This window comes from Lepidochelys olivacea, assembly GCF_965140295.1.
Source record: "Lepidochelys olivacea isolate rLepOli2 genome assembly, chromosome: 8".
NCBI classification, from domain to species: domain Eukaryota; kingdom Metazoa; phylum Chordata; order Testudines; family Cheloniidae; genus Lepidochelys; species Lepidochelys olivacea.
In genome coordinates this window covers 22,238,392-22,264,612 of record NC_140418.1, presented here as the reverse complement: position 1 = coordinate 22,264,612, position 26,221 = coordinate 22,238,392, and the positions used below count along the sequence as shown (strand labels likewise).

The following is a 26,221-nucleotide window of genomic DNA, read 5'->3' as shown; positions in this document are numbered from 1 at the left end:
GCGACGTGGAGGTGATGTGTCGGGGGTGTCTGTGCCATGTTAGCACTGCCATTGCCCACATGCCCGCCCTACCCACTGCTGGAGTGCAAAGAATGATGGTTCCCCCTTCACCCACAGTAACTATCACTTAGCAGCTCAGTAGTATTTCCCCCCCCTCCCCCAAGTACAGTGCATGAGTGAAGCATTTGGTAGCTTATCCCCAAGTACCAAGAAAGTTTGTTGTATGTATGTAGCTTTATGTATCTAGGACATGTCAGAATAATATTCAGTATTAAATAGTATTAGTAGTCATTGTTAGCTTTTCTTCAGAACATCTCAAAGGAGGTCATTTGAGCAAACTGAGACAAGGGGAGGGGAAGTGACTTGCCCAAGGTCACCCATTAGGGCAGTGGCAGAGGTGGGAATGGAACCAAGATCTCCTGAGTTCCATTCCAGCATTCTATGCACTAGGCCACACTGCTAATTTGAATGTTCTTTTAAAACATAGCAGCCATTGCCATGTCTTTTTTATTTAAAGTGGATTTAGTGTGAGTCAAAGGTGCTGGACTTTGAGCCCATGCGACTGAATGGGCAGCAAGGGCAGCAGCTGAGCAGACTTCCCCTAAGTCTCCAGGGCTCATTTGATCCTTGGCCTCTCTGCTCAGATGGCTAGTAAGAGCACCAGTCCTTGCCAGTTGTAATGGGTGCTTTCAGGATGTGGACATGTGTTTGCTAGTCATGTCCTCATGTCCCAGATACATTTCAAAGAGGCCACCAAACAGCTGTCCGTTTCAGTCTGGAGGTCTCCCTTCGTCAGGGGAGGTCAACATTGGATCTCCTTTAGATTCCGGCTGGGTTCTTTCTCCCTGCTGAATGGAACATTCTTCTCAATATTATTAACTCCAGTGAATCACAGCAAAGGGGCACAACATGCACCCACAGCCCTTCCTGGCTTCTAATAAAGCACAGAATCATAGAGCTGGAAGGGACCTTGAGAGGTCATCTAGTCCAGTCCTCTGCACTCAAGGCAGGACTAAGTATTATCAAAAACATCCCTGACAGATGTTTGTCTAACCTGCTCTTAAAAAAATCTCCAATGATGGGGATTCCACAACCTCTCTAGGCAATTTATTCCAGTGCTTAACCACCCTGACAGTTAAGGAGTTCTTCCTAATGCCCAACCTAAGACACCCTTGCTGCAATTTAAGCCCATTGCTTCTTGTCCTATCCTCAGAGGTTAAGGAGAACAATTTTTCTCCTACCTCCTTGTAACAACTTTTACGTACTTGGAAACTATTATCCTGTCCCCTCTCAGTCTTCTCTTCTCTAGCCTAAACAAACCCAATTTTTTCAATCTTTCCTCATAGGTCATGTTTTCTAGACCTTTAATCATTCTTGTTGCTCTTCTCTGGACTTTCTCCAATTTATCCACATCTTTCCTGAAATGTGGCAGCAGAGCTGGACACAGTACTCCAGTTGAGGCCTAATTAGCGCGGAGTAGAGCGGAAGAATTACTTCTCGTGTCTTGCTTACAACACTCCTGCTAATACATCCCTGAATGATGTTTGCTTTTTTTGCAACAGTGTTACACTGTTGACTCATATTTAGCTTGTGGCCCACTATGACCCCCAGATCACTTTCCACTGCACTCCTTCCTAGGCAGTCATCTCCCATTTTGTATGCGTGCAACTGATTGTTCCTTCCTAAGTGGAGTACTTTGCATTTGTCCTTATTGAATTTCATCCTATTAACTTCAGACCATTTCTCCAGTTTGTCCAAATCATTTTGAATTATAATCCTACCCTCCAAAGCACTTGCAACCCCTTGCAATCCCAGCTTGGTATCGTCTGCAAACTTTATGAGTGCACTCTCTGTGCCATTATCTAAATCACTGATGAAGATATTGAACAGAACCAGACCCAGAACTGATCCCTGCGGGACCCCACTCGTCATGTCCTTCCAGCATGACTGTGAACCACTCATAACTACGCTCTGGGAACCATTTTCCAACTAGTTATGCGCCTACCTTATAGTAGCTCTATTTAGGTTGTAGTTCCCTGGTTTGTTTATGAGCAGATCATGCAAGACAGTATCACAAGCCTTATTAAAGTCAAGATATACCACATCTACTGCTTTCCCCCCATCTAAAAGGCTTCCGATGCATCCGATGAAGTGAGCTGTAGCTCACGAAAGCTCATGCTCAAATAAATTGGTTAGTCTCTAAGGTGCCACAAGTACTCCTTTTCTATTTGCGAAGACAGACTAACAGGGCTGTTACTCTGAAATCTAAAAGGCTTGTTACCCTGTCAAAGAAAGCTATTAGGTTGGTTTGACACAATTTGTTCTTGACAAATCCATGCTGGCTGTTACTTATCAGCTTATTAGCTTCTAGGTGTTTGCAAATTGATTGCTTAATTATTTGCTCCATTATCTTTCCAGGTACTGAAGTTAAGCTCACTGGTCTGTAATTCGCTGGGTTGTCCTTATGTCCCTTTTTATAGATTGGCACCATATTTGCCCTTTTCCAGTCCTCTGGAATCTCTCCCATCTTCCATGACTTTTCAAAGAGAATTGCTAATGGCTCAGATGTTGCAGACACAAACACACCCTCACACCTTCATGCCCTCCTCCATGACAACACAAAAGGCACCCTCAGACTAACACACACACACACACTTTCCCGCACACAAAGTTCCCTGTGCAAAATTCTATGTCAGTAGTTTTTGTCCTTCCCGTTCTCAGTCCAGTGGGGCCTCTTCATTTCTTTGCCAGCTCATTCTCCAGCTTTACTCACTGCATGTGCCAAGCCTCTTTGGGGAGAGGGGTGGGTAGGGGAGTGAATCACTCATTCCTTAACATTGTTTCTGCAACTATGTTTGCTGAGTTGGTAGAGACCAAGCAGGCAAGCTCCAACCCCCCAGCTCCTGGGTGGGGACCATCATCAGGTAACTGGAAGGTACGTAGCCCCGCTGTCCATTGACTTCCACCAGGCTCCACTCCTTGCTTCCCTTCTTATCGTGAGGTTCCAGCACCGTCAGCAGCTGCCCTGCCTGCAGACTGACCTCATGGGGGCTCCTGGCTGTGAATGCATAACCCGCAACCACCTGGAAAAGGCAAGGAGATGGTACAGAAAACCCTCATTGGAAAGAAGATCCAAAGGGGAGCAGGACATGGGGGCTAAAGTGAAGATGAATGGAAGAATCCTACTCATTTAGGCCTTATCAATTCAGAGAGGTGTGCATGGGTGTGGATTTTCAGAAGCACTGGCTACCTGTTTGTTTTTGAGAGGAATTCAATTACTGTCATTTAAGCCATGACTGCCCTGGGCCGCACTCTCTGAGTGATGAGACCGTCAGAGTTAAATGTTGCACCCAGGATTTACAAAGGGACAGTGTAATGTTACAAGCCAAAAGGACATTTACAGTTGTCTGTGCAGAGGGTTAATCAAACCTCATCTTTTCTGAGCATCTTCTGATCATTGCAGGGGTCAGGGAGGCCTTTTCCTCTAGCTAGAACATTGTACAGTAGTCAATTGCACATGGAGGAAGTCCCTTTCTTCTGCACTGGTTAGGCACTGGTTAATGTTAGAGAGGAAATACCAAACTGGATGGGCCACGGATCCAGTCTGTGCTGTCCGTTCACAGCTTCCCTAGAAGTGGTTACAGACATGGCCGAGTATACACATGCGCATGTTGTGAGTTTGGCTGTAAGTGCTTCCCCCACTCCTGTGCTGTATATGTGTGCAGGTACTGGATGTGCCCAGGGCAGCTATACGCACAGAGGTGGGTGTAATGACTGAACAAACGTAGGTGCCTGCAGGTGTCTCTACACCCACCTGGAAAGCCGGAGGGGTGATGAGGACCTGTGGCCTGGGTGTTTCGGGTAAGGTGTAAGAGTGTCGTCTTCTCTCAGCTCCAGCGTCTGGGGCCAGCATCTGCATCCTGGGCTTTTGACTTTGGACCAGATGATATGGTTGGAGTTTTCCAGCCAGGACATAGCCTCGGTGACCTGTAAGACACACAGACTCAGTCAGGCTGGGCACCAGTTACCTGTTCTTCTTTTGTGGATGGATTCAAGCATAGGGGAAGAAGGAAGGGATGACTCTGGCAACACCCTGGCATAGTGCAAGGCTGCACAGCTCTGCTGCTGCACCTCTCTGCTATCTGGCTGACTGGCCCCACTGTGAAGCACCACAAAGGGATTCTGAGATCTTGCTGAGCACAGGGGACCAGGCTGCGGCACATCACTAATGCTCCCTGGGGAATCAATGTGGCAAAACCTGAGCACTATGTGTAATGGCCTGTGGCTACAGACATATTAGAACTGGGCAAAAATGGGGGTGGATCTGGGTTTGGCAAAACCAGGGGAGGGTCACATCTAGCTCCTGTTTCATCCAATTCCAGGAAGTTCAGGCTGGTTGAGATAAATGGTTCTGCTTCAGGCCTATCTCCAAAATACACACTTGGAACAGAATTCACAACCTTCTGTTCTCTCAGTGCATCGAGCTCTGTCCTGTGAGTTCCACCAGCAAAGCTCTGATGTATTCCACCCACAAGTGAGCAGTCAAGGAGAATGGATCTCAGTAAGGTTGCTCCAGAGAGAAAAGAGATACAGCCCTAGAGCCGAGCAGTCTCTGCTTCCCCAGAAATTCCCAGATGGAAGGCTCCCTTGGGACAGTTCACCAACCCAGAGCACTTTACTTTGTCAGAACATAGTTCTCCCTTCTGTTTTTTACGCTGGCTTGAGGAACCTTTAGTGTCAGGGAAAAAGAGAAGGTTCCTGTAGTCCTTGCAAGTACCTCCAGCATCCACTAGCCATCTGTTAGTGTTGCCTTTGGTGTCCATTTCGTGCAGGAGAGCCACTATCTGTCCCCTCTGCAGGGTCAGGTCCAGATCTTTGCTGCCACTGATGTTGCTTGTCAGCTGGTAGAGCTTGTCCGGGCCATGTTTGTTGACAAGTGAAAGGACCCTGCGCTCCTCAGCAGGGCTAAGAGGCTAATGGGGAGTAAGACACAGGGAGAACGGAGTCAGAAAATGTTCCCTACTATGAGATCTTACCCTCAGAGTGTGTTTACTTTCTGGATTACTGGGGGTTATGTCATGACCAGTGTCAGCCAGGGTAGGGACTCCAGTCAGTTGCAGTAAAACATCTGATCAGCTTCAGGGTATGAAGCTGGGTCTCCAGAGCTAAGGGATCCACCTAGGCCATTGTAACCTGATGTGGAGGATTCCATGGCTCACCACAATTACCAGCCAACCATTGTCAAGGAGTCAAAACCAGTAGCATGGCTGCTGCAAAGTCCTCGGCATCGGCATTGCCATTGGCTGTCCCTAACCTCACTTGCTTCCCAATGGGATGTTCTCCTTCATTTGTGAAATACTGAGAATCTATGATCTTCCAGAAAACACCATCCTGGCTACTGTGGATGTAGAAGCCCTCTACACCAACATTCCACACAAAGATAGACTACAAGCTGTCAGGAACATTGTCCCCAATAATGTCACGGCAAACCTGGTGGCTGAACTTTGTGACTTTGTCCTCACCCATAACTATTTCACATTTGGGGACAATGTATACCTTCAAGTCAGCGGCACTCCTATGGGTACCCACATGGCCCCATAGTATGCCAACATTTTTATGTCTGACTTAGAGCAACACTTCCTCAGCTCTTGTCCCCTAACGCCCCTACTCTACTTGTGCTACATTGATGACATCTTCATCATCTGGACCCATGGAAAAGAAGCGCTTGAGGAATTCCACCATGATTTCAACAATTTCCATCCCACCACCAACCTCAGCCTGGACCACTCCACATAAGAGATCCACTTCCTGGACACTACAGTGCTAATAAGTAATGGTCACATAAACACCACCCTATGCCGGAAACCTACTGACCGCTATACTCACTCACATGCCTTCAGCTTTCATCCACACCACATCACACGATCCATTGTCTACAGCCAAGCTCTAAGATACAACTGCATTTGCTCCAATCTGTCAGACAGAGACAAACACCTACAAGATCTCTATCAAGCGTTCTTACAACTACAGTACCCACCTGCTGAAGTGAAGAAACAGACTGACAGAGCCAGAAGAGTACCCAGAAGTCACCCACAACAGGACAGGACCAACAAAGAAAGTAATAGAAAGCCACTAACCGTCACCCTCAGCCCCCAACTAAAACCTCTCCAGCGCATCATCAAGGATCGAGAACCTACCCTGAAGGACGACCCATCACTCTCATAGATCTTGGGAGACAGGCCAGACCTCGCTCACAGACAGCCCCCCAACCTGAAGCAAATACTCACCAGCAACCACACACCACACAACAAAAACACTAACCCAGGAACCTGTCCTTGCAACAAAGCCCGTTGCCAGCTCTGTCCACATATCTATTCAAGGGACACCATCATAGGACCTCATCTCATCAGCTACACCATCAGAGGCTCGTTCACCTGCACATCTACCAATGTGATATATGCCATCATGTGCCAGCAATGCCCCTCTGCCATGTACATTGGCCAAACTGGACAGTCTCTACGCAAAAGAATAAATGGACACAAATCAGACGTCAAGAATTATGACATTCAAAAACCAGTCAGAGAACACTTCAACCTCCTTCAACCACTCAATTACAGACCTAAGAGTCGCAATTCTTCAACAAAAAAACTTCAAAAACAGTCTCCAATGAGAAACTGCAGAACTGGAATTAATTTGCAAACTGGACACTATTAAATTAGGCTTGAATAAAGACTGGGAGCGGATGAGTAATTATACAAATTAAAAACTATTTCCCCATGCTAATTTTTCCCCTACTGTTACTCACACCTTCTTGTCAACTAATGGGTTTGAAATGGGCCATCCTGATTATCACTATAAAAGTTTTTTTTCCCTGCTGGGATAATAGCCCACCTTAATTGATTAGTCTCGTTAGAGTTGGTATGGCAACCCCCATTTTTTCATGTTCTCTGTGTATATATATCTTCCTACTGTATTTTCCACTGCATGCATCTGATGAAGTGGGTTTTTAGCCCACGAAAGCTTATGCCCAAATAAATTTGTTAGTCTCTAAGGTGCCACAAGTACTCCTCATTCTTTTTCCTGTCTTCTCAGCCATCTGATGGGAGGAGGTGCCTGGCTCCTCCCTGCTCCTACCTGTACCACAGGGCTCGGCATGACCGTCTCAAATTTCTGGCAGAAGGAGTTAAGCTGAGCACCAGACTGGCTTAAAGTGTCCTTCACCATCTTCCAGAAAGTAGGTAGAGGGATGTGGCTATGCGGTAGCTGTAGAAAGACACACTGGAATTAGAGATCGCAAGGGAGAAGGGCTGTGCAGACAGAAATCCATGGGAAGGGTCTCAGGAAGAGGAGAAACAGAAGGAAAGGGAATCAGAAACCCAAAGAGAACAAGAGTTTCTACATTTCAAGAAACCGGAACAATCTCTCAAGTCCCCCTCATCAACACAAGATGCTCCTGTCTGACTTTGAATCATAGCTCCTCCCCATGTGTTCAATGGTCAGTGATACTGTCAGGACTTAGAGGAGGGCACCTAGGAGATCAAGAATATTCTGGCTTGATCAGGCTATCTCCTCAGGGCAGGAACTCTCGTCTTGTTCTGCATCTGTACAGCACCTAGTGCAGTGGGGTCCAGGTCTACAACGGGGACCCTCGGCACTAGTACAATTCAAATATTAATAGTAACCCTCAGCCACCATGGGGAACTCCCCAAGAGGGGGTAGGGCCACCCGTAGCAGTCTAGGAGAAGCCACTCCAGCCCACCCAAAGAAGAAGGGAAATAGACACGTGCAAATAAAAGTGCAGCCTGCAGGGAGAGCTCGGTGCATCTGCCTGTGGAGAGTCAGGGTGGGAGGAAAGCAGCCTGCTGCTACCCAGGCAGAAACCTCTCCTGGTGCTCCCCCCAACCCCGTGCCTGTGGGTCTTAGTGGTGTGTGGCTGTCAGCTGAGGCCAGGCACAAGAGCTTCTAGCTCATGCTAGCTCAGTACGCACCCATGGGTCTCCGTTACCTGGGCCAGCTCTATTTCAGCCTCTTGGAGCACCTGCTTTGCCAAGTCCCTCTGAAGGGCCACAAGTGAGCGCAGTATCTGCCCCAGCCACTGCATGGCCACCTGGTTGAAGGTGGGGAGCTCGGACACCAGTAGGGTGTTGATGGCAAGGTAGGTGTTCATGGTGGCCTCCTCATCGTAGGTCACGTTGCCCATCTCACACTTCTTCTCCTCGATCTCCTCATAGTCCAGCAGCTTGTCCAGGCGCTTCCTGATCAGCTGCTGCGGTCCCTTCAGAGTCTCTGACAGGCTGCAGAGTGGCTGGTAGACCAGCCGGTCCAGCTGACTCCTCTGTTGGAGAGAACCCAGAAGCACCCCAGTGAAATCCTGATGTCCCCAGATCTGCTAGCCGTGCAGCACAGTGCTCCAGCCTGAACATCAGAAACAGCATGGGGGACCCTTGAACTCCAGGCCTGTCACAGAGGAGAGCATTAGCGCCCAACTCTCCTGCGTGGCTGGCAGCCATGAGAGAAGGGAATTGTCATGTCTGCAGAGAGCAACTTCTGGCTCCTACTGACTTGACGTAAGGGAAGCTTCCACTGGGCTCACCAAGGAGGCCTTCTGCCGACAGACCCCAGGAAGCTCCCATTATGATCCCACCAGACTCCACACATGGTTTGTATCTTCTCAGGCACCTCTCCACCGGTAGCCAGACACAACAGGCATCCTTCCCTGGATGTTTATTCGGACACTAAGAGCCACCCACCCACCTCATTCTGAGCCAGTGAAACTGCAGCAGTGAGCAGCGTGGGGCACAAGACAGAGAGCAGACTTCAGAGGATGTTGAGTCCCCAGGCGATAAGCAGCCATCGTGGAATGAAACAGGCAGGGTGCTAGAGGGGTGGGGGAACATATAGTTGAGTGAGGTGCCCAAATTCTGACTGCGGGGAGGAGTCAGAGAACCCCTAGAAGTGGTGGGAGGGCTGGGGCTGAGGCACATGATGGAGCTCCCTATGGAGTACCGTTCAGGAGGCAAGTCAAATAGCCAGTGTAATTGCCTTTCCCACAGTCCTCTCTTCTGATGCAGTCCTGCCCTCACAGCTTGCTGTAAGCTAATGAGAACAGCCCTGGGGTGGGACCTGCAGGGCCAGCGCTAGGCTCCCTGCCCACATAGATGTGGGTGAGGTGGCACTCACAAACTCCGGGAATTTGGTGCGACAGAGCGTTCCCGTCAGGCGGCGATACTGCTGGGCAGCTCCTTCCATTTCCAGCTCGCACTCCTGTGGTTTGGAAAGGAGGAAGACCTGGGAGAGAGGGGGCGGGAAAGGGGCTGAGAACCCTAGAATTGTCCATGTGTGTTAAAACCTGGGAGATGCCCAGGGCAATGTCAGCCTTCCCTGAAGGCAGGTTCAGAATGGGACCTACTCCTTTTCCTACAGCCCTCTGTAAACTCCAGGCACTTATTATCTCTTCCACCCAAAGCTCCTGTCCTCTTTTCTTTGAGAATAAAAACTACAGCAGCTGTCCTGCATTCCACAGTATCCAACCAGTGCACTCAGGCTGATTCTCCCAAGCTACCTAAAATAACAAACCAATGGATTCAGCCTGGTATTTCCAAGTTATCCTAAAATACCAAAGCAGTGTTTGTAGACCAGTGTTCCAAGCAGCTCTCTGGTAGCAAACCAGTTTGTGCATGCAATGCTCAGGAATGACCCCCAGGTCAGGGTGCACAAACCACGTGGCAAGAGCCACCCTACAGTAACAAACAGGTGCCCGCAGCCCAGTGACCACAAGAAACCCTGCAGAAACCCAAACCTCCACTTGGTTTGAGATCTTGTTGTCAAGTTTCCAGGGCTGCTGCACTCTCCCCTGGAGCAGTATGATTGGGGCTGCTTTCGTACTCCCTGGCATGTAGTGTTTGGAGCTCAGGCAGCGTGGCTAACATGAACACTCATGCTGCACAGAGGACTTAGCTGACACTCTCTGCCAGGGAGGCCGTGACTGGGGGACTCATGCAAAGGGAGAGGAGCTGGCAAAACAGATGTTCCAGGTCTCCTAGAGGGACAGCCTGAGCTCCTAGAGGCTTTGGTTCGACCTTTCCTCTCATGGGCAGCATCTCTCTCAGTGCAGTGGCCCACTGCTGCCCTTCAACGGCAGCATTCAGTCCAGAGGGGAGAATCCAACCCATAATGCTCTGGCCCAGAGATGGGAGCACCACCCACTCAGCCATAAGGATCCCTGCCTGAGGGCAGCTGCTGAGGGGCCGAACTCCCTGCTCTCACAGCTGGATGGGTTTTCTTCCTCTTCAGAGGAATAGTCGCCAGGCCACTCAAGAGGGGCTTCCATGTGCCGTTCCCACCAGCCTGGGCTGCCTTGGAGTACTGGCAGAAGGTGCTTTCTTGGCTCAGACTGAGCTAATGACTCTTCTGTCCCAGGTGCACTCCTGCTCTCCCCCACCCTCCACCAGAGGAGGAGGAGGTCGTGTCCCAGGGAATGCAGCTCCCTTTTCAGGCCCTCATTGCTACTGAAAAGGTGGGAACCAGAAGCAGCGAAGATGATGGGGGGAGGTATCTTTGGCCCCTCCACCACTGAGGTGGCTGTTGTGTCTGAGACCTCTGAGCCGCACTGGGGTCTGGGTTTTTTATAAATAGTGATTTGGCCGTCTGCTGGTGGCTGAGGGACGGCATGTGCAGATGAATAAGGAGGATCAGACTGGAGGGATTAAGGAGCTGCCAACCTGCCAAATGGTGCATTAGGAGATCAGGTCATTTCTGTGCGGGAGATCACATCATCTCAAGCTTTTATTAATATTTACCAGAGGATTTCCCTCGGGCAGGGATGGGACACACTCCTTTCCTCAGGCACTTCTAAAGGCTGCGTCTGATCACAGCCCTGCCCAGCCAGACCACTGAGTTTATTGTCCTGGGTGCTCAGCCCTATTCCCTGACTCCTGGTGCCGTGGTGTGAAAACGGTAGCGATGGTAAAGACCTTTCAGGGCATCCAGCTCAGCACCCTGGGGCCAAGGCAGGATTGTTCTCCAGGGCTTTTTCCAGGCTAGTTTCAAAAGTCCCACAGGATGGGGCTTCCACCATTTCCTTGGGAGACTATTCTGCACACTAGCATGTCACTGGCATCCCAGAATATGTTTCCTTTCCTTAATTTCATCCCATTCCTCCCAGTTCCAGCCCCAAAGAATTCCTGAGTTTCATGGGGCTTTAAGCCCTTCCTGTATTTATAAAGGGCTATTCGGCCCCTTCTCCTCCTCTCTTAGCCTAGCCTGTTTAGCACTTCTCATTGCTCTTTACGAGTCCATCCCTCCAGCCCCCTGGGCCTTTTGGATGCTCTTCTCGGAGCGCCCTGCAGTTTGTCAGGATCTACCTGGCAACACTGCATCTAGAGACGAAGGCAGGCCACCATACCCAGGCCATCTCCCACAGAGAGATGCCACCTGGTGGGAAGGCTGAGAAGCAAGCAAATCGGGTCTTCAAAGGAGGAAAGCCAGGGCACTAGCTCACTGTGTCACCCTGTGTCCTTGTTCCCAATGTGTCAGCCTTAGTGTTGGAAAGAGTCCTTCTCATGCAGCATGGGGATTTCAGAGCCTGAATAACCCTGGGACCTTTTATAGCACCGTGCGTCTTCTAAACATGGTGCAGTTATTATTTTATTTATTCCTCACATGGGGTGAACTTCACCTCTGGGCAGAGAATCAGTACAAGGCCCAGGCATTGTTTCAATCGCAGCTCAGTCTGGGGACTTAAGCAATGCACAGACCATACATGACCCCTCTGCACCTTCTGTGAGCCCTCTGCACAGGGGTGGATTTCACCCATCAGAAATACGGCCCCAATTCTGCCAGGTGCCAAGCACCCTCAGCTCTCATTGGTTTCAGGTGGAGTTGAAGGTGCTTGAGCCATCCACAGGAGCTTGCCCAGGATGCCTCTGTAGGTCTCTCACCCCCAGGTATTATGGGATGAGTGGGCTTTACCTGTAAATTGTTCAGGTAAGAGGTTACGTTCTCCTTCAGCTCAGTCACACCAGACGCCAGGAATTGAAACTTTTCCTCCAGACGGTCAAATTCTTTGTCCTCTGTCTGAAAGTCAATGGGAAGAAGATATACTGTGGGCTCCTGGACAGGAAATCGGTCCATTGACTAGTCTGAACAGGCACAGTGCTCCTGCTGTCTTGTGGAATGGACTGGATTGCAACACCAAATGGATTGGAATATAGACAGTTCTTGGTGGACACAGAGGGTGAAATTCTGGGAGCTTTGCCAATGGCTTCAACAGGCCCAGAACTTTGCCCAGAATGTACTTGCCTGGTGGTAGGGATGCATGCAGGATAGAGGTTGGGCATAGAAAGGCCTTCAGTGGACTTGGGAGAACGCACTAGCCACAGCCTGCAGGAAGGGTCCACCCCACTGGATTTGTTTCCCTTCCTAAACCTTTAGGAGCTGAGCAAGCTGCCTCTACAATGCTCCAAGACTTTGCTCACCAGGGGATCAAGAGAGTGAATTTGATACTTGAACTCAGATCACTAGGCCAGGCTTTAAATTTAGGATAAATGACCACAGGTAGGTCACATGAGGACTTAAGTATCTCACATGATATCAGCATGGATCACATGACCTCAGTGTTGATAAGACCTCAGTGTGGCTCACCCATGTTTCACACATCACATTTGCAGATACACGTGATGGCCAGTGTTAAGCCACAGAAAGGCCACCTGTGAAAAACAGGTGCTTTCAGGAAGCGGCACCCATCTCCTGCTGCCCTTGGTTGAACTGTTTTCCTCCTACCTATGTCACTAGCATATACACATTGTATTGTTACTAGGAGCCGGATGTGAGCAGGAGCCTCACCTTGGGCACAATGCCCGCTTCATGCATGAAGAGCCGGCTCAACCGCATGGTCTTCTTGGCAATGGAGTGCTTGTTGAGCCGGCCAAGGCGCTCCCGCAGCGTCAGCTGCTCGACCTTGCTGTATTTGGTTGCTGCCTCAGGACAGAAGGGGAGGAAGATAAACAGGTGAGGGATCAAGGAATCTCTGAGCCTGGGTTCCTCCTGGGGATCACATCTCATTCAGTTCTTTGGGGCCCAAATGCAGAGCACTGACCCCTCATAAAGGGAAGAGAGTATAACTGAAGCTGTAAATGACCTACCTGCTTACTCCATTATATTCCTTCCTGTAGTTCTCCCCTGGACACTCTTACCCTCCTCCTTGCCTCCTATAGTTTGACACATACTTCTCATTTGAATTAGACTAGAAGCTCTCCAGCCAGGGGCTGTCTCTTGCTAAGTGTTTGTGCAGTTGTGTTTGTGCAGCTAGCACAATGGGGCCCTGGTCCCTGCAGGTGCTACTGGGATACAAATAATAATAAGAAATAAGGTAGGAATAGTCATAAGAATAGTAAAACACAAAGAAAGGATTGTAGGAAATGTAACATGACTAATCAGACTGATTAGTGGAAAGAGAAAGACAACTCAAACCATTAACAGAGTAGAATATTCAGACATGAAAGGCCAATGTGGTTTCATGTGTGCAAACCACTATGGGTATGCAGGGTTTCCTCTAATTTTTTAGGTCCATGTGAGGAATTAATTTTGTTATGTGCACGAATATAGAGGTGATGTCTGGGAGGGGCTCAGGGCTGGGGCAGAGGGTTGAGGTCCAGGGGTGTGTATGATGGCTCTGGCTGGGGGTGCGGGCTCTGGGATGGGGCCAGATACAGGGGGTTCAGGGTGAAGGAGGGGGATCAGGGCAGGGCAGAGGGTTGGGGTGTGTGTGGGGGTGATGGTTCTGGCTCGGGGTGTAGGCTCTGGCCTGAAGGAGGGGCTCCTCTCCCTCGGCCATGGCAAGTCTGGGGTAGGTCCGTGCTGGGGCCGGGGAGAGATGTGCCTCCCCCTGCTGCAGCAGGTCCATGCTGGGGCTGGTGGGGAGGGGCGCCTCTCCCCGCCGCAGCTCTGAACCCCTGCGTCGGGCTTAATAGGCAGCTGCACGGCCACGCAGCTTAGAGGGAACTTAAGGTATGACTCAGTGCTGGCACAAGTGACCGGCTGGAGAAATGTGTGTGTCGCTAGGTACCACTGCAATGTATCAAGGTGAATTGCTTGGTTGAATACAAATAATTTAGAAAAAGAAATCAGAAAGTATTTTAAAAGCCTGTTTTTATTTGGTACCATTGGGGAGGGTTGTTTCCTCTTTGCTTTTCTCAGCTCTGAGAGGGACAACAGATTGGCCAGTTTCATGATTGTTTTTAGTCAGTTTCACTTCAGGGATCCCCTACACAGGGCAGTTTGTTTTGCAATGAGTAGTATTAGCATAGTAATAATATTACTCTAGTACCTGGAGGGCATAACTGAGATCAGGACCCCACTGTGCTAGATGCTGCTAGAGACTGTCCCTGTTGGAAGTGTTTACAATCAAGACAAACAGAGGGTGGGAGAAAGGAAGAGTTCTTCCACTGCAAGTTAAAGCCAGACTAAAAACTGTTTTCAATGGAATAACAATGAGTCAAGACGTTTCAGTTTGATCTTGGGTTTTACAGACCCTCCGTCATTCTGACAAGGCCTTTAACATGCCAGTTCCTCCTCACCTACTTCCTTGCGCCTCTTGTACTCGTTGATGTTGGCATTAATCTCAAGCATGGCGCTGGCTGCGCTCTGCAGGGCAGCGTAGGCTTTGTCCCTGGCTGACGTGTTCTCCAGGATCTTCTGCAGTAGCAGTGGGTACTTGGTGATCCTCTGCACTGGCATCACCAGGAAGAAGCTCAGGTCTGAAGCACCCGTGTGTGGCCTGCATGAGAAGCGAATGGGGAGGATTAGGGTCTTGAGTACAGCTGAACTCGGGCAAGGCTTTAAGCCCTTCCTTCCTGTCCACAGTTGGGTGAGAGACCCCTCAGCTTTCAGATGTACCCAGTCATGAGGGTGGAGGCAGGGGGGGCAAATGGGCATCAGACACCTGTGATGTAATGAGGGTGATCACCTTCAAAGAAACTCCGTTTCACAATAAGGTCCCAGGCTAATTGCATCCACCCCCTGAATCCATGTGACGTGTGTAGCAGCCCTCCCCCCCACCCCCAAAGGACACCACAGTGGGGAAGATCCTCTGTGCACATCACAGATGGGCAGTACCGTTGCTCCCATTTTCTCTTCAAATTCATGGCCAGTTCCCCAGCTGCTGAAAATCAGTTTCTCTGTAGCTACAATGACTGCAGTGGAGGTTTGCTGATTTACACTAGCTGAGGACCTGGCCTCCTGTGCTGGGGAGCTCACTGTCAGGTGCTCAGGGATTTCCAGGCCATGAAGCCCTGATCTCAGCCTTCCAAAGGGAAGCAGGCAACGCCCATGAACCGTCACCCCTCAGAGCTGTGCTAAGCCACTGCGATGACTGTCTCTGCCAGCACCAGTCAGGGAGTGACCCGAAGGACACTGCCAGCCGCGGACGGATTTCCTTGCTTCATTACACAGTGCCCCGTTTGTTTAGTGAACAGGTCCTAGGATTGATTCTTGTCTTGGGGACAGAGAGAGGGAAAGGGAGACAAAGACAGTGACTAGCTGCCTTTAGCAGAGAATGAGTGCTGCAGGCTGACCAGCCTTCCTCCCAGCAGCGTGGCAGGCACCATTCACTAGAGATTTTGTGGCAAGATCCATGGAGGCACAGCATAAGAAACCCCAGCAACTGCTTCCCCTCCTATCAGTGCTCCACCTAATAGGGCGACTAGGGCAGCGAGAGTGTCAGCAGCAAGCCCATGTCAGCTCTTGCCCCAGGTCATGCTGAGGACATCTCGCAATCCACTGGCAGGCCCCTTTCCGCCTGTGGGTGATGTTTTCCCCACTTGCTGGCTGGGGGATGGGAGGAGGCACAAGCTGCAGATGCTCTCTCAGTTATCAGCCTTGCCTATTGTCCAGCTTTGGAAGGATGAGCCAAGGGTCCAAGACAGGGACCAAGGTCCAAGGCAAATGCAGCACAAAGCAAGGCCTAGCATTTCTGATCCTTCCCTGTCAACAGATTAACACCCCCCAGTCCGTCACGTGTGTTGGGGACAGCAGTGATATTCTCGGAATGCTGCTGGGGCCCCCTCCACACACCTCCAATTATTCCTTCTCCCGTTCCCATTCCAACGTCCTTTTCTGTCCAGTAGGACTAGATGGGTCTCCCTTCAGAGCTTGTTAAGGTGGTTTCTCAGTTGGCCCAAGGGGGGTGATATTGAGGGAGGATGGATCTGCCACCAGGAGCTGAGCACATGGTCAGACACAGGGGTTGAGGCACTGAGAATGCAGTCAGGGTCCCCCACCCCTTAAGGCAGTGCAGGGCCATAGGGCTGCCCCCAAACCTCATTTCATCCTCTTCAGTCCCTAGGCACGTTCCCTGCTGACACGGCCCCTGACCCCACTTTTGTTCAGAAGGTGAATTATTGGGGTGTGAGGGCAGCCTCTCCCCGTGACCCCAGATTGGAAGGAGATTTCACTCTCCAAATTGGAACACCATGGCCGAGCAGACAGATACCCCAGAGGAGAAAGGAAAATCCAGCCTCTGCTGAGGCTGGTCTCTCATCTCTAAAGAAGACTGTGACCACCTGCACCAGAATGAGGGGGAAGGGGAATGGTGCTATCAGGACAACACTTCGGTTCCTGGGTCACAGCTTCCCATGGGAGCATCAGTAGCTGTCTGGGGTGGCTGTGAGCGATCGCCATTCCTCATCTCCGATCTCCTGCTGAAGCAGAATTACTCAGTCCCTTGCAAATGAGTCTTCCCCATACCTTGGGAATGTCCATAAACCACAGGCCAGTCCTCACAGTGCTTCCTACAAAGCACCATGGCAACTGGACCAGAGGATTCTGGGACACAGAGATGCATAATTTTGCCAGAGGGCTGAAGGAGGTTGCAGTGTAAAGATGGTTACCAACCCCTGTTTCAGGGTGCATGATCCAGCCAGCTGACTGAGGACATGTGCCCCCAGCAGCAGCTTCTCTGGTCAGGAGGACAGGGACATCCAGCTAGTCCAGCCAGCTGTGTAAACTGAATGTGCTTCCAAGGCATGCCCAGTCCATCCTGGATAAAGAGTGCCATTCAGGCCAAAGCATAGTTAGCTTCACCAAGAGAGCTGGGGAACAGATACAGCACTTACACCATCGTATTCAGGGTCTCCACAATCTGCTGCTGCAACCTCGGATCCTTCTTGTAACTCTCCACCAGCAGAAGGGCTTGCTCATAGCAGGCACAGTAAACCTTATAGATGCTCTTCATCTCCTCTTTGAACTCCTGGAACAAGGCACCTGGGCAGCAAAGTTACCAGACAGAGTCACGCTGGGGAGCCAGCCCCATTCCCCAGGGAGGGGCGTCCTCAGAGCACACAGTGCCAGCACTATCATTAGCCTTCTGGCCAGCAGGTCAAAGAGAGACCAAGGACTGAATGGATATGGCAGCGAGGCACCCTTGAGGGAGATACCTCCAAGCTGTGGCTGAGGAACACTGGCAGGGGACAGTGTGGAGGAAGACTTTGAAGGCTAGTGCAGAGATTGAGGTCTCCACTCTCCCCACTAGATGAGTAAGAGACGTTCAAAGTCACAGGAGGCTCCTCTCCACCCTGCTGGAAACTGGGGAACAGGGAACATGAGGAGATGGAGAGCAAACAAGACCAGGCCTTGCCCCAGCCAAATGTAGCCCAGCAATGGGCAACACTGCCCCTCAGGCACCCTATCCTAACCTGACTCTGATGTGCCCCAACCCTTCCATGGGCAGGTCCGATCCCGTGCCTCATGCAGCATGTATCCTGCAGGGTTAGGCTGTCAGTGATTATTTCACTGGCTCTGTGCAATCTGCTGAGATTAACACACAAGACCCAACAATTCCTCACCCTCAGGCTCTGGATTCCTGGGAGAAGCAGGACATGAGTACAACTCAGGCTGCCCTGGATTGCTGCCCATGGGCATGAGGCTGGCTGGATCTGCCAGATCCGCAGACAGCTTTGCCACGGTAAATGTTTGGATATCAAGAGTGCCGAGGAAGACAAGGGTGATGGCTGTTAAGGTGAAGCAGGCCCCTTTTCCCCTGCTGCTGCCAGGCATCAGCGGTATCAGTTCAGTGTCAGCCTGGCACACAGAGCCTTGCTCGCTGCCACCTTCACACTTACTGATCAGAAGCAGCTGCTCAGGCTCCTGGTTCACTGTTGCTTCCAGCCCTTTCAGGAAACGTTTGGAGACACAGAGGACGTCATCTATGTTAGAGAAAAGCCCTTCCAGGTCTATGTCAGGCAGCTGAAAGGCACAAGGAAGCCACAAGCAATCAGAATGAATTCAGTCCCACACTAGACACCAGCCTCCGGGCAGCAGCATGTGCATCCTTCAAGCCGTCCTCAGAAGTTGCACATGGAGCTGGCTGGAAAACAATTCCACTTCACAAAACATTTAGAGGTATCGAAATGTGGTAACATTCCACCTTTGGAGGCTCTGGGGATGGGGAGGCCCAGGCCCGCCCACATCTAAAGCTGCCCCGCCCCCAGCCAAAGGGGAGGAGCCTCTGCACCCAGGTGTCAAAAGATTAGGGGGAACAACAAATGAAAGAAAAAAAAACAAAAAAACCATTTCAATGGAGAATGTAAATGAGACCTCTGGAAGTTTAACAGAGTGAGACACTCTGGCTCTCTATAGCCTGGCCTGATAGAAACCAGGGACTTGAACCTGGGTCTCCTACATCCTAGACCAGCATCCTAAACACTCCCATAGAATCAGAGTCAATCTTTCATATTTTCTTTCCTTCCCACCCACCACGCACTGAAAAAAAGATTCTAGTGTCAATGAAATGGCATTTGTCAAGGGAAACGTTTTGTTTATAATATTTTGACCAGCTCCAGCTGCATGCACAGGTTTCCACATCTAGTTGTACCCCTGCAGAAGTTCAGAGCTAGGCATTCAAACTGCACTGCATGTCCTCAGTTCACTTGTGCAAATGCACTTTGCGTGCCCCACTCTGGATGTTTGTGCATTTAAAAGCAGACACGAAAATCTCAATGGGTAAGAAGGTGCAAGTTCAGTGGCTATTTTTGAAGATCTGTCGCCTCATGTCACAGGTAATTCTATGGGGCAAAACTCCTCCAGGGTAACGGTCACTCTTTGAGGAGCTGGTGGAGGGTTCTGCCTCCGTGAATTTAAGAAGCTTCACTTTTGGGCTTGGATGTCAATCTTCCAGGACTGGTTAGACCCCTCCCCACCTTCTCTCCTGTGGAAGAGGCTGGTTAAAAGAGCCCTTCCATTGTACAGTGGAACAGGCTTGGCTCATACCAAGGGGAAACACAGTAGCTCCCATTTCAATCCAACACCAACAGAACATTCCCCACGTTGTGACTGACATCTCCATTGGGAGATTTTAGTCTAGCTCTCACCTGCTTTTGCCGTAGATGGACCCGAATGTCACACACACACAGCTCAATGGTGTGGACATAACTGGCCTCTGTCTTGATCAGCTCTTCCACTGCCAGTCTTTGGTTCTGCTCTGCTCTGTCAAGGCATATCACCTCTTCATATATGGGGCACTCAGCTCCTGGTGTCTCCTTAGCAGACGGCTCATCTGAGCTGGAGCTCGCCATGTCAGCAGCAGGCTCTGAGAGAGGCAGAGAGCTCAGTTTAGAGCAATTCTGCAATTGACTCATCTCAGCAGCTTTATGCAGGACTATAATAAAGGCAGATGTTTTGATTCAGTGTTACTGAGTCACCTTTTGCCACTAGGTCTCCATTTTTCATCCAGCCAAAACTGGTAGCAACCCAAAGTCATTATCACTCAATGGCTGTTTTGTGGCCCATGGGCAATAAATGTGGGGATCTCAGTCAGTGCTGTCTCAGTCCAGTGAAGAGATATTGATGCTCAGGCGTTGGCACGATAACAATAACCGATTACAATTCAGGGATTAAAAAAGTTACACTTTAGGTTTTGGCTTTGCAGCAAGAACAGGATAAAACTGAAAAACATTATTCCAGCCCCACATAGTGAGTGCAGGACGGAGAAATAAAACAGGCTTGAGAGTAAGCTGTACATAGCCATAAAGTGCTGATTTCACTGACCCCAAGGGTTGGATTTTCAATTAGGTTAGACACAAAATATGCCGGAAGGTATTCACCAGATTTATGGGCACAATTACAGTGGCTGCATGCATGGATTGGGAAGATGCACTTTCAAACAGATAATTAGCTGCATGTGCAGGCATAGTTATCTGACCTGCATGTGCAATTGCAGTAGATGTGTGTGAAAAAATTAGATTTTCAATTGCAAATGAGCACCTAAGCTGCCTGAAAACCTGGGCCCAGAAATCCAAAGTACAGGGACCTCGGGCTATTCCATTCAATGAGTGTTAGATAATGGTGCTTCTTTTACTCTTTGCTTCTTTTCTGCATGTTCCTTTTGGACTGGGATTCTTTGTACTGTTTCCAACTTCACTTTAACTCTAACCATTTGGAATACTGCCTGCAGCTCAAGAGCTTTACTCAAAGTCCAGGGGGAGTCTTGCCATTTAGAAATGGGCAGATTTTTTGGTTTGCTGACAATTCTGAAAAATCAGGGGAAAATATGTTTTGGGTAAAATGGAAAACTAATTTTGAAAAAAATTTCAGCAAATCTAAAAGTTGCGGGGTGCGGAGTTTTGGGCCAGCAAAACATTTACAGCATATTTTTTATTTTAATATTTTTAATGTTTCAAAATAAAATTAAAGGAAATTTCAAAATGAAAAATCTTGTTGAATTGAAAAATCAAGGTGTTTCATTTAGACACTTTTGAAACTTTTTTGATTTTTCCTGAATTATTTGTTTTAAGTTTTATTCTGACCAAAACAATTCAGGGAATTTGACATGAATTTGTGAAATGTTCAGTGTCACAGAATTAACATTTTTTGCCCAAAAATTTTCAGTCAAAAAATCCCTCCCGGCTCTATTTCCATTGACTTGGGATCAGGCTCTCAGACAGGCATGTGTAGTAGGGGGAGTGAGTTTAAAAAAAGCTAAACTTTCATTTGTTATAGATATTAGAAGGAGGAGGAGCGTTATCAGGAACTTGCACTCCTTTCACATTAGAATGTGCCTATCTGAGTTCCTCCCTGCCTGCAGAGAACAGGAATAAATGGAGTTAACTCACATAGTTTCCATCCTGGATTCTGTATGTTGCTCATTTTGAACTAAAGGGGGGAAGACACAGCACTGGAACTGGCAAAGCAATATACTCAAAATCACTACAGGGCGGGAAGCCTGGAATGGGATAAACAGCTCCAATCTGCGTCAGCTCCAATCTACAGCTTAGCTTCACGAAAATACCTAAGGCTTCTGAAGCAATAATTAAAGCACTAGCCCCAAAGGGAGAGATGCGTGCTAGGTGATGCAAAATAGGAGGCTGAAGTGAAAAATTAGGGCCAGGTGCAGATGTGCTGGCAGGAGAAGAGAGGTGCAGTGGAAACTGAAATGTAATGCTCTTATTGGGTGTGCTCTCAAACCACCCAACCGATAGTAGCTCCAAAGCGAAATTATTTAGATAGTTTGTTGCCACTTAAAATCCCACTCAATTGCTTTAAAAGAATTCTGCCTTTGCTCAAAGCCTGTATTTGGAAGGGAAAAGACCAGGAGTTAAACTTGAATGATTACTAGCGCCACACTCTTTTCATCCCACCAGTTTTCAAGGGCGCATTTTATCTTGTGTATCTCACTGGTGTCTCAGGTTTCAGAGTAACAGCCGTGTTAGTCTGTATTCGCAAAAAGAAAAAGGAGTACTTGTGGCACCTTAGAGACTAAGCAATTTATTCGAGCATGAGCTTTCGTGAGCTACAGCTCACTTCATCGGATGCATACTGGTGTCTCAGGCATGCTCCCTAAGGTTTGGGTGCAGTTTGTTGCTTGAGCTCATCTGTCTAACCAGGTTTCAACATCTTTCCCCTTGCCAGTCTCTCCCTGCAGCACAGCTGCCACAGGAATAGAAACACCAGAGGAAACAGGTTCACCGATGCCCCAAGCTCCCACAGGGACCCCAGGCGATTAACCTGCCTGATTCTAATAAGCTGATCCCTGCTCGGGGCTCCAAAGGAACGTGAAACCAGCCCCTCCTGCACCAAGGTCCTCACCAGCCTGCTCAGGGGCTGAATTACCACCTCACCCTAAATATGATGATCCCTAAAACTGAACTGGTCCAGGGGTGAGCAGGGCTGCTGGAACAATTTGTATAGTGGGGGTGCTGAGAGCCATGTGTAAACCCTCTATATAATGAAAACCACTTAGAGCCAGGGAGCACTGCAGCATCCCCCGCATCCCTAGTTCCAGCACCTATGGGGGGGCGGGAGAGGAGTATCCTGCTTTGGGGTGCAATATACTAGTGGGTGTTTGGTCCCATGTTAGCCTCACTCATAGTCATCGCTCGCTGCTCTTCTCTGATCTGCCTGCCCCACCCTCACACCCAGATAAATAATTTAAGCTCCTGAGCTTGTTTTATTCCTGCTTCTGCTACTGACTCACTGTGTGACCTCAGGTGAGTCACTCTGCCACACTGTGACTCAGTTTCTCCATCAGTAAAATGAAGATAATACTACTAATCCCCCTTTATAAAGAGCTTTGAGATCTTGGGGTGCAAATATCATCCTCATCTCAATTATTAATCACCCTTTGTGGACTACGGGCACATAAACACACCCTCCTGTGCATCCCCCTGGAAGGGCAGCCTGGAAATTGCTAGAGGTTTAAGGATTAAGCTAGCACAACACAGAGCTTTCTCCATCCGTAGCTTTGAGACAGTATTTCTATGTGGCAGCCTCCCCCACGAAAGTCCAGCTCTCAGAAAAGCCCTCTGGTGTGCGCTCTCCAACAAATGGGAGATGTTTGGTTGTCCAGTCCTGCTGCGGACTGGCTTACCTCTCTCCTCTGCTCCCCCAGAGCCCATCAGTCAGCAGTGATGCTAACATCTATGCTCTTCTTGCCCGGAGGTACTGATCAAAAGAGAGGTTCTACAGACACTGGACTAGAATTCTGAGCTGGTTTACAGCCTACTCATGGGATTGCACTGCCTCACTCTCTGTAGCACCTAGTGTTTCAGATGTTTCCACAACTCTTATGAGTGGCAGAGTTTCAGTAGGGAACGGCCCATCTATATCTGTCTGTATGTGCTACTTTAGGAGAAGGTAGCCGCCCCACACTTAACCGACATGGCCAGTTTTGCAGCACTATACTTCTGGGATTTTCTTTCATGACGATTGAGAGCCCTTGCACATGTTCTCATTCACACCAGTGTCCAGTCACAGAAGCATCTGCCAGACTCAGCCAGTGCCAGGCAAGCTCCAGGGATAACATCGGCATATCACACGTGGGTCGATACCACCGGAATATCATTACCCTCAGGGAGGGCAGTGTCTGTGGCAGGAGGAACATTGTGATATTCGACCCTGTGGCCATGCCCTGGAGTGATTTACTGCTACTATATTCTATGGGTGAATCTCACTCCAGTGCATGGTGGTAGAATTTTCACCCGGAGCAGTAGCTGCCATACCTGGCCTCCCAACTACCTGGCTCTCCAGCACTCTGCAAGCTTGGAGCTGTCTCCATCCGCCCATACACCCTTACTCTTCTTCCTACCCTGCCTTAATTACACTTCTCCCACAGAGTCTCCCAGCTCTGAGACTCAGATTCCTGCACCACCTCAGGCTGCTGTCATCACCTGTGCATCAGACAAGTCTGAACTGTCTCTCGCTGGAAGCTTCCTTCAGCAGAGACTGACGCTGCTTGTATGTCTGGAAAGCACTTAGCACAGGGTCCCAGAATTTTACCATAGCAGCTCACCCAGTCCATCCCCCTGCCAATGAAGAGCTGTGCCCTGCCACACCCTTTCAGTGCCTTCTCCAGTGTTCTCTTACAAACTCCAAGAGATGGCAATCCCAGTCACTCCAAGCAGGGGACTCTGGGAGGAATCCATGTCACTGAGTGCATTGTCACTGCTCAGCAAACCATAATGATCCCAACAGTACCCACATAAGCACCCGCACTATAACCTATTAGGGCCCCTCCCTGGAATCATTCAAAAGTGACTGGACAACTCCCTAAAGAATATTCCATTGGGATCTGTCCTGCCAGCCACAATGCCTCTCCTCTGGACATCTTTCATTTCCAGAGGTCCCAGTTCTGCATGTTGCTGTCCGGGGGGAAATGCAGCCTGCAGGAGGGATTGATTAGCTCAGCTCATTCTTGCTAGGACTTCTTCCAGATCTGTGGAAACTCCCTCCCCGAACTTAAACACGAAAACCTGCTTCTAGGGCCCCAGCCAAAAACGAGGGAAAGAAGTGAAATTGTGACTCGAACACAGTACCCTGCAGCTTCTTAATCTAGGAAGGGGGCAGAATGAATGGATCAGGTGAGAAATATTTCTAACTGGGCTACAAAAGCCTGACTGACAGCTGCCAATCAATGGTCTGAGTGAGAATGCCTTTAAAAATCACAGCTTTGTCTCGGGAATAAACCGGAGTGTGTAGCTTTGACACGCCTCTTGCCTCTCACCAGAGCCTGTCCTTGTTTAGTCTCATGGGCAGCCAGCCCACCTAGTGGTTAAAGCAGGAGACTGAGAGTCAAGAGACATTTCCAGCTCCACCACTGACCAGCTGTTTGACTTTGGGCAAGTCACTTCACTGCTCTGTGCCTCAGTTTCCCGATCTGTCAAGTGGGGATAACACATTATTGAGCCACCTGCACGGCGCTTTGGTGAAAGCTGCTGTAGAAACTCAAAGCGTTATCATTGCTGCTGGTATGACTCAGCGGTGGTGACACAGATTGTCTGGCTCTAAACCAGAGACTCCAGCCCTCCTCTCAGGTGCCTGCATTCCTCCCTCTCCCATAGGCACCAGCTCTTGTGCCGGAAGGAGACAGGCAGGTCTTGGAAGGTACATAATCTCCAACTTGGATACGCAACCCTCCTGCGCAGGAGACAGCAGCTGCTGAGCAGAGGCCAGATCCTCCGCACTCTGCTAACGCACCACACACGTTTTCAGGGCCTCACCACCTGTCTGCACATAACTCCAGTGGCAGCAAAGCAAGGGTCATTTCAGAGTTTGTCATTCTTACCTGCCCGTGAGTCAGGAATTGGCCTCTGGGAGCTTCACCTGGCGCAGGCTGTGGCGGCTGCTGCTGCTTAGGCTGCCTCTGTGGAAATTAATGATAAACTGGCTGTGTGCTGCACTGGCAGGAGGGACCAGCCCACTCAGCTGTGTGCGCGTGTTGCTGAGCAGGGCCCAGCTCCTCTCGGTCACTGTCATGCTCTCCCCAAGCTGTTGGCAACAGTGACAGGGACAGAGAGAGAGAGAGTCCCCTTGAGAGTCAGATCAGCTGAGCCAGCTACGTTCTCCCTGCGCAGGCAGACACAGCCATGGCAGAAAAGGCTCTGGCAGCCAGCCAGCCAGCTGGGGAGATTGCTGGATGAAAGCAGGTTGCTTACTGCCTGGAAAGCCAACCAAACCTGATAGGGAGATGGGGAGTGGAAATAACACAGGCAGAACTGCTGGGTCAGGGAATGGGAAATGGACTGGGCAAAATATTATGGGGTACAAAAATTAGCTGACCCCCAAAGGCAATTGCCAAGCTTTGGCCCAATGCAGCCTCTTTGTGGCTCTGCCAGTTCATAGGACTGTCACTGTCTCTCGCTCTTTCTCTAATGCTGTGCTCATCACTGTGGTATCTTTATAGCTCACAACACGATCTATCATTTAGTGCTCACCTCACCTCTGATTGTTGATTTGTTGAGCATCAACTCTGTGCCCTTTGGTGTTGTGACAGACCAACCCTCTGTCACTCCAGCTCCAATTAAGGGAGGTGAATTGGAGCTGGGTAGACCACCTGCTGCTGCCTCATCAGGCTGGGGCTGGATAAGAGCCCCAGGGGAAGAAGCCGGGGGGGGGGGGAGCTGCAATAGAGGAAAGGCAGTGAGGGGAAGCAGAGAGAGATTGCTTGCCTCCTCTCTCCTGCCGGTGGACTGCAAGAAGGGGATTACTTGTCTGGTGGAAAGGTGGTGGGGTAAATAAAAGCTCCAGGTGGGCACTGCACCTAAAGGTCTCTGTGTGACTTTCTCAGTCCAGCAGGGGCAAAAGCCAGGAGGGCCCTGCAGGGATGCTGCTATAGGTGTACGCACACAAAAGGCATACAGCCCCTGCCTGGAAGAAATACATGATCCATCCCTGAGGGACCAGCTTATCCAGCATCTCTTTATGGCCCTGTCACTCAGCTCTCACACAGGTTAGC

At 49.7% G+C, this 26,221-nt stretch overlaps 1 protein-coding gene across 1 annotated transcript; it reads right to left on the bottom strand.

Moving 5' to 3' along the window:
- Window positions 1-471: 471 nt before the first annotated feature.
- Window positions 472-25,376, bottom strand: ARHGEF37 (Rho guanine nucleotide exchange factor 37). Its single transcript, XM_084636787.1, has 13 exons — window positions 25,052-25,376; window positions 19,365-19,582; window positions 18,117-18,240; window positions 17,112-17,259; window positions 14,577-14,776; window positions 12,844-12,974; window positions 11,971-12,075; window positions 9,181-9,288; window positions 8,006-8,335; window positions 7,135-7,263; window positions 4,778-4,973; window positions 3,815-3,987; window positions 472-3,083 (listed from the first exon to the last, which is right to left on the bottom strand). Exons 2-13 carry the CDS (start codon window positions 19,566-19,568, stop codon window positions 2,850-2,852), a joined length of 2,082 nt encoding a protein of 693 aa, XP_084492913.1. The 5' UTR covers window positions 19,569-19,582; window positions 25,052-25,376; the 3' UTR covers window positions 472-2,849.
- Window positions 25,377-26,221: the final 845 nt, after the last annotated feature.